The sequence below is a fragment of the Palaemon carinicauda genome, chromosome 40 (genome assembly GCF_036898095.1).
Source record: "Palaemon carinicauda isolate YSFRI2023 chromosome 40, ASM3689809v2, whole genome shotgun sequence".
NCBI classification, from domain to species: Eukaryota; Metazoa; Arthropoda; class Malacostraca; order Decapoda; family Palaemonidae; genus Palaemon; species Palaemon carinicauda.
Genome location: NC_090764.1, coordinates 15,393,953 through 15,406,660, shown reverse-complemented (window position 1 = coordinate 15,406,660; position 12,708 = coordinate 15,393,953). Strand labels below are relative to the sequence as shown.

Genomic DNA, 12,708 nt, shown 5'->3' with positions numbered 1-12,708 from the left:
AAATATGCAAGCTAATCTGAAGTATTCTTGTTGTCCTCTTCATTCTTAAACTTAACCTTACCAGAAGCAAAAATGTTACCATATATATATATATATATATATATATATATATATATATATATATATATATATATATATATATATATATATATATATATATATTTATATATTGTGTGTGTGTACAGTATGTACACACATGCTTCAATGCAGGTTTTGTATCAATGAAAGCAGTTTCATTCATAATTATTATTTTAATTTTGCTGTGAAATATGCAAAAACAAATTACCCAATATGAACTAGAAATATACAATAGTTGAACTTGTTCTGTAGTGCATCTTTCAAAACTATATATTTTTCCATTTAAAGAATGGCATCATTTTCTAGAAGTGTTGACTCAGTAATGTTGTGACTAATGCAATCTTATTAGCTTTTTTTTAGACTAATATGGTGGATGAATGGAGTTACCTACAGATGGAGTCCTTTTTTTTGTATGCGACTGGCCTAAGATTTTTATCCTGGAGAAAAAGAAAAGGGTGCTTTTTAAAATTAAATAAAACTCAATTTTGTTTTAATGAGCTTTATCAAAATTCTTCAATTTTTTGTAATGTAAGAATGTTATGTGCCTTCTGCTGGTAACTCTCCAACCATCAGCAGTCAGCTGATAAGTCTACAGTAAATGTTAAATCTAATAGGTCTTTGCTTCATGTAAATTGGAATTAATTAGTTAAGATTTAAATAAGACAGTGTTCAAAACATTTTTGCTACTTTTAGCATACAGCAAACTAGAAGCACCTTTTTCTTTTTTTCCATAGGGATGGCGATCCAAAGATGGAGTACGCTGGATGTGTAATGTTTGCCGAAAGATGTTCATAACAAGAGCAGCAAGTTTGGCACATGTAGCAACTCATATTGTGTGCAACTTTGAGCCTAAAGCAGTATTAGTAAACATACAAAGTGAACAAGAATTGCCAGAATCCAAGGATGCTTCAATTTCAGAAAGGTTACAAGAGGTTGAAGAGTCAGAGGTTGAGAAATCGGAAGCAGTCGAAGGCACTATCCTTGCTGCTGTGGAAGATACAGAAGTTGAACAGGAATCTGTAGAAAGTGAAGATGGTTCATCCTTAGTTGAAAATGAAAAGTGTTTTAAAGTTACAAAAGAAACTGTGTCGAAATTGAAAAAAAAATATTTGAAAATTGCTGTGTCTAGTACAAAGACAAATGAAGAGCTTGACCATAGGGAATCTTTGAAAAAAAGAATTAGGCAGTGTGATTCAAAGTCCACCATTACCTCACTCAAGAGTGGTAAAATTCTTGTTAAGGAGGTAAGTAATAATATTGAAGGTGCACAAAAAGGCCAAATGACTATAAGCCACAGTAAAACTCAATATGATTTCAAAACAAAGAGAAACTTAAAGATGTTCATTGGGACAAAAGAATGTGAGAAGAAGACAGTTTTGGTGAAGTCCATGTTAAAAGGTATTGATGGAGACTCCAATCTCGATAAGATATCTAGAACTGGAAGTAATTCGAAAGGAAGTAGAAACATCATTGATGTCACTGTCATTGAGGGAGTTGAGGAGTCTGGAGATGTAACTGATAAAAGACTTGATGGTGAGAAATCGTGTGATAAGGTGATTGAATCGAAAAGTATTATGTTAGAAAAAACAAAAAGGAGGGAATGTGATAAGGCTGTTTCAAAGGTTCATCCTGAAGATGAGAAATCTGAAGTAGTCTCAAGTAAATGTGTAGTGAAGAAAGAATTGACTCCCATTTTGTGTCCTATGGGTAATAAGAATAGCCGTTTAGAAGTGGATAAGTTAGCTGCTTTGACAGGTGACAAGCATAACAGTGATAGTTTATTTAGTAATGAGAAGATAACAGATAAAAAAGACTTCAAGAAAGACATAGATGCCAATCTAAGCAAATATAATGCCTGTAGCTTGAAAAATACATCAAGCAACAGCAGTTTTTTAGATAAGGAGGCCAATTTAGACTTGTCTGACACAATTAATAAAGAAAATATAGGTAGTGGTTTAGAAGAAATATGTACTACAGAAAACATTAAGGTTGAGAATTGTTTTGATGAAGAAAATATCTTATCTTTGGATACTGTCAATCTAAAAGTCAAAGAAGAGAATGATTTTGAAGTTAAAGAAGAAAAGGTTGATATAGATGGTACTTACAACAGTGAAGAAAATGAAATTGATAGTACTTACAGGAGTGATAAACCCCATCATCTAATTAAAAAAAAATCCATAAACAAGGTATTGGAGGCTAATAACTATTCCAGCTCCCCAGAAGAAAAGCTCAAGCCCAAGGACAGTGGTGCACCTTCATCAGGGTTTCAAGCAGTGTTGAAAGGTGTTACTCTGCCCAATCACAGTATAACTTCAGCTGTATCTGTAACTGAAAGCATTAAAAAGTCCATAGATCCTGTTAATCCATTAACTATTGAGGCTTCAAAATCAGACATTTTATTCACTCTTCCATCATCTAAAGTTATTGTAAGCAAATCTGATGTATCCTCTCAATTTAAGATGCCAGGAACGGGTACCTGCAAACTTCTATACACAGTTGCACCCTCAGCTACAGATTTAAAATCGAGTGATGGTGTATCATCCTTTTCAAGAACTGATAAAGATGTATGTCACGCAAGTTCAAAATCTAAAAATCAGAAGTTAATAGAAATGAGTTCTGTTAAACAAGAATTGTCTAAAAAAATGTCAATATCTGTTGGTATTGGTAAAGATTTAGAATTTTCTTCCAAACTTAAAACATTTGGTAAGAGCATGCCAGATGCAGTAGCCACCAAACCTCAAAAAACAACTGTTTGTCACCCCTATCATACCTTTACTGATGCTGTCTCTCCTAACACTGGTGCATTAGATTCTTCAGTATCACCTGGAGTCTCAAAGCTGAAAATTAGGGGTTCAGCTGAATGTGGGGAAAAAAGTGGCAAAACTCTCCATATGCCAAAAAAAACTGTCTCTCAGCCTGCTTCTGAGTTGTTAGCTTCATCAATGTTGAAATCGTTAGCATCCGTTTATGATGCTAAAGCAAATGCCCGTTCAACAGCAGTCCCTAAAGCTTCTTCTACATATGCAGCACAGCTGAAAAAGTATGCAGATTCTCCATCCGAAGACTTGAGTGTGGGAGCACTTGGCACAAAGTTACCAAAATCTGAAATGAAGATAAAAAAAGATGTCAGAAATCCATTGGTTGTAGCTCTTCGAAAAGATGGAACAGTTATTACCCTTCCAAGAAAATCTGCAGATAGTCCTTCTACCAGCATGTGTGCTACTCAAAGTTCATCTCCTAAGCCTGACCCTATAGACCCATTAGTAGTTGCATATAGAATGACAGGAACAACAATACCTATTGCTACCCAAAGGATTGGCACAGGTTCCTCTCCAGTAAAAGTAAAAAGATTTTCGAATACCAAATCTGAGTCGGCAAGCAATGAATCAACAGATTTACTTAAAAAGAAAGAAAAAATAGATCTACCTTCTGTAGAGTCATCAGCATCAGTTAAAACTCATTTGAAGGCTCATGGAACCTACCAATCAGTGCATGTTCTCTCTGAAGGTAAAAATAAGCAAAGTTTAGTGCAATATGATCCAGTAAAGTCACCACAAGATTTAACTGAACCGAAATCTGATACAAATGCAGCCCAATTTAGAATAACTTGTCAAGGGTCTTATAAAGTAGAACAGTCAGGAGAATCAGAAAAAACTCAATCACCAGATATTAATATGTCAAGTTTAACCAGTTCACCCAAAACTGTTCCTACAACCCCAGACTCAGAAACTACAACTAAAAAAGTAATTGGAGGGAGTTCTGGTCCAAGTATAAGCATACCAGAGTCCGGCACTTCTTTGCCTATACCTGACAAAATGATTGAAGTTTTATCTAAACCTATGCCTTCTTCTATTAACTTGGCACAAACAAAAAAAGGGGAAAATTTATGTTTAAGCAATGAAAGTCTACCCGTGCCAGGTTCTGCAAGTTTTATCAATACTTCTGAGGTATCTGAGCATCGGCCATGTGATCATTCAGAATCTCAAAATATTTTGGAAAAGAAATCTCAGAATTCACCACCTGTAATACCTGGATTGATTCCGTCATATAAAATGAAATTGCAAAGGTCAAATGAAGTAGGGTCATTGTCAAGTGTAAAGAAAAATTTCGCAACAACTGAAAATGTAGGAAATGCAACAGAGGGAGAGAGTCTTAAGTCCTTGGAGTATGAAGAAACAAAAAGGATTCAGGATGCTGACTATCAAAAAAAATTTTGTGACACGAGAAAGAATTTTGAAATAGTGCAGAGAAAAGTGCCAGAAATAAATAAAAGCTCACATTATTTGGAAAAGGTGAAAAGCAAGGGGACAGTTTGTTCAAGTAGGGAAAAAGACACAGCAAGTTCTATTTCTTCTGGAAAAGTTCAGATTTCTGAAAAAAGGTCATATGAAAATCCTGAATGTATTACCTCTGAAGGTTTTTCTGACACTAGTGGAAATAAGGATAGTTCTGAAAGCAAACAAGTTTATGCTAAAATTAAAAAGACTATTCAAGATACTGAAGGCATATGCATTAGCAGCATAAGTGGTGGTGTGAAACCGTGCTGTAGTTCAGCAAGTGAAATTCATGAAGAAAATAAAGCTCACCACTCAAGTTTGTTTACTCCCAAACTAACGCCTGTTTCAAGTCACAAAGTAAATACTAAGAAAGGGGCAAATGAAGAAGTTTGGAGAATTAAAGTTCAATCTTCTCTGAAGTCCCAAGGAAAAGAGATCAGCTCCACAGTTTCTGGGAATAATAAAGATGGAATAGCTGATGATCAGACTCATAACCTAAGTAAACGTATGGCAGACATTGAAGAAAATTTTGGATTTCTCGAGGATGAAACATCACATAGTAGCAGTACAGAATCTGAACTGAAAAATATTGACAGTAGATCACAGACTTATTCACAAGACATGAAACGAAAAATAGACAGTGCTGACTGCCATTACAGGAAAAAAATTAAGAGGGAATCTTCTGAGATCTTGAGGCTGAAAGAAAGAGGTTCATCTCAACCAGAGATTAAGGACTTCAGCTCTTCAGACGCTTCATTCTCTGAAGAAAACTGTCAGAGAGGCAGGGAAAGATTTTCGTCATCACAACATGCGTCTTCATCAGCACTGAAAACAGTTTCTAAATGTGATTTATTGAAAGATGTAAACATGACAAAAGTCGCACCAAGTGAGCTAGATCCTTTGACTACTGATGCGGATAGTACAATTGATGAAGCTGCTGTAATACAGAGCCATACCACATTTGGTGATTTAAGCTATGATTATGATCTAAATGAGTGACTTCTTCTTCACACAAGAACTTTCAGTAAGTAGATGATAAAATTTCATATTTTGTGTTTATGGTTTCTATGACATTCAACTTTATTATTAGCCATCTTGTAGGGCATACTCTTGAGTGGTAGAATTGATGGCTAAATATTGATGAAAGTGCCTAGACAGCAACTATAATAATTTATCAGAGCATAGTATGTTTATATTGACTTTAAACAAAGTAAAAAATAGTTAACATATATACTGTACTTTGGTATGTATTAGGGATAACCATTTATTGATATTTTAATGCATTTTTAACACTAGATTTACAATGTTATCTTAATTTCAATTGTAGTTGATGTGCAATTCCATGTAACTATTATACCAAGAAACATCATGTATGATTGTCTTATAAATCAGCACATGCAGAGGTATAAACAAGGAAATGTATTCTCGTAGCCGATTTCTGTAATCATTTTTTGATACCCCTTTAGAAATGTTTTGTTTTCTATATACTGCAAACTTTCCTTTTACATTGTTTATATCTTGTTATATTCTTAACCAAATTTTATTATTGCAGCTGATTAGTTAGCTTTAATTGCAGCTCTATGATATGTTTAGTTCTATATATTTTTTTTCTTTTGACTCGTAAGATGATTGTCATATAGACTATAGGAATTCATAATAACATTACCAGGTAGTATTAGAAGATATATTTTGAAGTACAATTCAGTAATCCTTACTGCATTCACACTAAATCTGACAGGGTTAAAGATAAGGGGTAAAAAACAAACATGGGTTAGTAACCTAACTAGCCTTATTTAGATTACCCTTAAAAATCTTGCCCTAGCAAAGTATATCTTTTGCGAAACACAAACATGCAAATGCCTAGAATACAAAATATAAGGATTTTAAATTGCAAAAGCAGTGTACAGTACAGTACAGTACATGTTTTAACCCCCAAAATTCCCTATGAGTCATTACTCTACAAGAATATTACTACAGTACAGTTCACTCTTCTATTTTTAAAAATAATAAGTAGGTATGCATTAATGTACAGTATAACAATTGTACATCTATGTATGCAATGTACATATTGTACTGAATGGAAAAAATTTCATTACACAAAAGAATTGTAAGTGTGAGCTTCTGATTTTAAAAAACAAGCCTGGCTTAAATGTACATTCTCCCTCTAGGTGGGTAGTCCCATCAGTGCACCACATGCAGTTCACTGTGGGCATTATTTGAGGGTTTTTGTTTATAGTGGCTCTTTAGCCCTTTAAGGCACTCACGTTTTAGCCTTCCACTTTACCTCCATTCTGGCTTTTTTCATCTTCTGTCTAACTTTGTAATTGTTGCTTCATATTGCAACTAAAGTAATTATGGAGCTCACTCTACCCAAGAATTGCCACTGTTGAAAATTGATCTTGGTTGTTGGGATCAAAGAGCATTGGTCATATCTTCTTGTAGCCATTTCTTGTCATACTTTGATGGTAAAAAAAAAAAGAAAAAAAAATAGGTGAGGACATTGGTTATTACCTTGATCTTCCCAAATGTGGCCAGTCTGGGAGTGGTAGCATCATCATTGTTATTTTCTTAGCACCCTGGTTATGAGAACCAGTGGTAGTAGCGATCTCCTCATTGATCATTATCTGATGGTAGAATCACCAGTTCCAGCCACTCACTAATGTTGTAATCGGTAATGTCTTCTTAGACATTACTAAGCGGTGGTGGCCCGGAGTAACCTTGAACCCTGGGAAATAAGGATTTAAGACTCTAAGCCAGCTCCTAGATATGAGCAGAGATGTCACTTTAAGCAAGTGCTCAATTGTGGATTGCCATCTTAAAGGTATGGTTTCTTGGATTACCTTCGGCTTTGAATGAGTATCCAAGTGGAGTTATTTTCCTTAACCTTGTACATCACCATGACTTTATCTAGGAAATACATTTGATGGTAACCCTTTGCTGCCATGGTAATACCTTGATCCATTGTCTGAAGGATAATCAACATATTAGGAGGCAAAAAAATAAAACAAAGGAAACTAATATTTTTATTTTTTCTAACCAACTGTCACTGTAGGATGTGCAGGGGCATTATCAAGAAGTATGAGAGCCTTTATGAAAACTCAAGGAATACTAATTTTCTCTTTGACAAATGGATACCTCCCTGCATGAATGGTTGTGAATCCAATATATACAATATTGGATGTGAACCAATCCTTTAAAGCATGGTACCAAATTACATGAAAACTGTTCATCATTTCATGAAGACACCGTAGCTGCTTTTCTTGTCTAAATAATGTAAGTTCCCATGAATACCAGAGGAATGTGCATTACAGTACCCATAGCAGACAAATATTGCAGTAACCTCCCAGACTCGTCAGTAAAGGTATTAGTTAGCAAAGAGCAATGAAACAGCCCAGTTTCATGTGTTATAGATTTACAAGCCAAAAAGTAATTGCTTTTTTATCAAATCTAAGAATTCTTTCTGAATCTTGTTAATGACCTCTTCTAGCATCCAAATCTTTGCCATGAACTGTAAGAATTGTAAGATTAGGTTTATAACAAAGTATAAAAAAGAAATATTACCCTTTTAGACACCTTGAACCCAGTGAGGTTTTGCAGGCGTGCAAACTTTACAGCAGTCGCCATCAATTAGGTAACGCAAACCATTGCATTTAACAAATGCTGTTGAGGGTACTGCTTCCTCACAGCCATGTTTGAATAATTTTGCTTTTTTCTTATCATCACTTTGCTTGTACCACTATTACCTACTAACAAAGAAAAAAAAAGTAGCTGATTTAAGTTTTGTTGTACAGTATTCATAAATATACTGTATATTGTAAAAGAAAGTGAGAAACTATACGTAAATCAGATTTTTGAGTGGAAGCAAAGCAAAAACAACATTTGATTTCTCTAAAAGTAAATCTTATTCATGTAAAGCACATTGTTGAGTAAGAGGCATAATAGATATACTAAATTGAATTCTTAAGCCTTTTTCACGTGTATATATAGCACAGTATCTTTTATTTTGTACAATTCTTATGAATCCATTGCAGTTACCCCAGCTAACATGTTTTTCATTAAATTTATCATCCAAACAATAATTTTAACCTAATTTCAAGCAATGGTATTGTACTAACTGGGTTTGCTTCCAACTTCCTGGACATATGAATGTTTCCTCCTCTTAGTGTGAACAATGTTACACATATTTGTCTTTAGTATATAGTACTATAATGTTCAATAACACAACCTCTAGATCAGCCTTGATCTATATGATCTAGAATCTCAAGCTTATTGGCTGGAGGAGGCAAAACAGTTAAATGCATTTATGGAAGACATTGCCATCACCAGACAAAAGTTAAGCTTCTATCTTGATGCTTTCATGACTATAGAGTACCACAGGTAAACAGTACAAAATAATTGAAGTAGGTAGAATACAATTCTCCCACAATGTGACTTTCACCCTCTAATCAAATAAGCCAACCCATATACACCACTCATGGAGCCAGAGTTTTCATGCTCGCACTGGTAATTTCCTGCCTGAGGAGGGAATTTTTTGTTTATTCCCATTCGGAAAGTTTGATTGTTAATCGGAATTAGTCTAATATGTGCACCTAATGCACCACACTAATTACTAGTGCAAACAAGTACTGAATCTCCCTCAAAAGTTTGCAGTGGAGGGATAGTAGGATCCAGATTACCATCTTGGTCTTTTGCCTTAAAATCTAGCAGTCTAATAGTGACCAGGAATGTAAGGGTTTAGCAGCATAAAGGTATAAAGATATTCAAGAATTAAATTTAGGCTCATTTATCTCAAATCTGTAAGGCACAGTGAACTATCAGAACCCTTACTAAATGAAACTTTATTACCGCTTGCAGCAATTTTTTTTTTTTTTTTTTATCATGTTGAACAAGCTGATATAAGTCTCTTTTTATAGTTTATATATAAAAAATGTTTTAATATTCTTACTGTTCTTGAAATATTTTATTTTAATTGTTCATTACTTCATACAGTTTATTTTCTTTCCTCACTGGGCTATTTTTTCCCTGTTGAAGCCCTTGGGCTTATAGCTAGCATTGTGCTTTATGTGATTACTCACAGGTCTTCCAACACTTAAGAAATGAAGCTTGAGAATTTAATAGATCTTGAAGCTCGTCAGTATAAAAAACAATGCTTATGTAATGATCGTCATCATCCACGTCATAATCAACTAGCCTAGTCTTCTCCGGAATTTCCACTCCACTAAAAGCAAGCTGTGTTAACTGTCAAGCTTCAAACATACTTTCCCTTTGAGGAATAGTTAGGCAATGGAACTCACAACAGTACCTTAAAACACAATAAAACTTATGACAATCTGTGTTTTTACCATTAATCACTAATGTCTCTTTACTATACTTAACTAGTCATGTGTCTATTGAAAGGAGAAATGGGTAATCCTTTTTTTTTTCTCCCCGGAGAAGCAATATGAACATCAGGCACTGTTATTTTGTTAAGATTTTATAAGTGAGTGATAACTTCAAATTGCTCTTGTATTATTTTAGATTTTTAATTATGAATACAAAATGGTAATTTATACTGTTATGAAAAAAGGGAATCTCATCTTGGGAACAATATTTTATTTTAGTAATTTTGTCCATTATAAGGTCAATTGCAGAAATTACATATAGAGAATATATAAGTTTTTCTTTCTGTAGGATATTAGATTAATATTTATTAGTTACAACTAGAAAATGAATGTCGTCATACTCTTTCAGAATATTTTTTACAGCACTGCTATACTGAATATTTTCCTTTTAATTTCAGAATGAAAATGAGGATTGTGGAGCCACAAGATCACCTGATCATCGTTGCTTAAAGTGTGACCGTAAATTCAGCACATCATCAGCACTGGAGTCTCATGATAAATTTTGTTCACTTATGCAAATGGTTCGGCCAGTAACCCCGAGAAACCCACTTTTGCGTTCTGAAACTCCAGAAAAGAAAATAGCTATACAAATTAGAAAGGATTATAAGAAATCAGTGACACCTTTTGAACTAAACTTACCCACTCTGTGTGATTCAAAATATACACAGGTGATGTTTAAAGTACCAAAGACTCCTCAAGAAAGAGAGAACCAGTCAAGAATAGAGGAAATGATGGGTGAATTTTGTGATTTGTCAAGTTTCTCTTGTATTCCTTGTGGTAGAACATATCAGACAATTACAACTTTGAAACGACATGCTGCTTTCCATATGGACTGGACTAGATTTCAGTGCAACCTATGCCTTTACAAAAGTTTCCACAGATATGAAGTCATAAATCACTGTATTGTAAAACATAATGTGAATGAAGGTATTGCAGGAGGTATGGTGATTGAAAAAGAATATGTTGGACTACTGAAATATTTCCTTGAAAATGAAGATGCTGCTTCAGTATCCTCAGATATTGATCAGGATAACTTCTCAGATTTTTCCAGCACAAAGGATACAAGTAATAATTCTTCTCAACCCGATAGTAATAACCTGGAAAATAAATTAGTGTCAACCATTGACTGTGGCACTAATATTGAGAAAATTCACAGACAGGATAAGTCTGTTGAAAATAAATTAGGGCTCTCTATTGACTCTACTGAGGAGAATCACACACAAGATATGCCTGTGGAAAGTAAGTTCCTGTCATCAATTGAGTGTGACTCTAATATTGAAAAAAATCACTCACAGGTTAAGTGTGTTGAACAAAATATATTACATGAAACCCAAATTGCAGATTATAGTCAAAATCCTAAAGAATGCTCAAGTTTTAATGTGTTAAATCAACCTCTTGAAGAAAGTATTTCATGCAAAATTGAAAATGATTCAAAGGAAGACATTATTGTTACAAAAGTTATTGATCCCCATAATGAATTTGATAAAAGTCTGATTTGTAAAGCACCAGATAATAAACCTGAGTGTAGTAATAGTGTAGAGATAATCACAGATTCCAATTCTTTGAAGAAAGAAAACAATCTTGATTTAGATATGAAAAACCATGGCAATTTGAATATACATACAGAAGCTAGCACATCCATTTCAATGGAGCATGAAGGCAAGGAAGCTCCTGATACAGAATTGAAGAATTTTTTGTCGAGAGAGGAAGATTATAGTGCTTTATGTAAAGATGAGATTGCTACCAATCAAGATAAAATTTTAAAATCAGGGGAAAGGGTGACTGAGATGCCTAACACTTCTACAGGAGGTATTAATTTGGAAAAGTCACAGGTTCAGGAAGATATCCTAAATATATCGGAACATTCCAGTGAAAAACTCCATCAGTCAGAATCTGACATGAAAAACTCAAACTTTGTCAGCACTGATAATTCAAGCAAATCGGTCAATCATTATACTGATAACTTATTTGATACCAATGGTGTTAAGGCCACAATACCTCTCAATGATGATAAAATATTTTCAAAAAAACCGAGTATTAAACCCGAGGCAGATGAAGGCGTTCCAAGTTTTTTGAGTGAATGTTCTTCTGACAAAGGTGTGGAAAAAGTTAATCCAGAATCCATGTCAACTAATTTAGAAATGAGTGAACAAGACAATGTAATTGAATCACCTGAAAATACTCCATTGCAGAGTATTGCTGTTGCTTTTTGTGCTGAAAACGATGAAATATTAAATGTGGGAATTGAATCTGAAGCCTTGATTGATGAAAGAGAAATAGAATGTAGGTTAATAGATAGAGGAAAGATCGATTGGGAGCCCCCTAACGAGAGTGTTATTTCAGTTGAATCAGAGAGTCCTCGTGGGCCGACTTATAAAGATGCTCATTTAACTGAGATATGTAAATTTGGAGACATTAAACAAACCAATTTGGACATGCCTTTTAGTGTAGAAAATGAGACCAAACCACTTCTTATCGATGACCCATCCCTTGATTTCATTGGCTTTCCGAATACTAAAGATGAAACCATCGGGAGGCCTTCCCGAGTGAAACGGACTGTAGAACATAAGGATTTTATATATGAAACCAAAAGACTCGTTTCTCAGACATCAGAATATGATGACGACGATTGCATAATTTTGCCTTCGGATGAAGGAAGATCTAGTGTAAGGAGGAGAAGTTCACTGAAATTAGATTCAAATATCAAGAAGTCAAGAAATGAGGATGAAGCATATGAAAGTCAGTCCTGCAACGGTAGCAGTTTGTCATGTACAGAAAGAATGAAAGTTGAGGCTCTTCCTGTACCGCAGCAACAAGATTCTGATCCTGATGAACTAGAATCTTCATATTATGAAGATTCCCTTGAAAAACGAAAAGTTAGGTTAGTGCGCAGACGACTTGATGCTAATACTCGTGGAAGCTTGACATTTCATATAGATGGTAATAAATCAAAGCCTAGTGAAACATTGAAA

The 12,708-nt window shown here is 34.4% G+C and overlaps 1 protein-coding gene across 2 annotated transcripts in view; it reads left to right on the top strand.

Moving 5' to 3' along the window:
* The window catches only part of LOC137631545 (serine-rich adhesin for platelets), a 127,519-nt gene extending 121,933 nt beyond the window's left edge, over positions 1-5,586 (top strand). The window contains exon 12 of one of the 2 annotated variants that reach the window (XM_068363328.1): positions 813-5,586. In XM_068363328.1, coding sequence (XP_068219429.1) covers positions 813-5,354 — 4,542 coding nt within the window. In that variant the 3' untranslated portion in view covers positions 5,355-5,586. The remainder of the gene's footprint in view (positions 1-812) is intronic. The other variant, XM_068363327.1, reaches the window with a different exon arrangement.
* The last annotated feature ends 7,122 nt before the right edge of the window (positions 5,587-12,708 follow it).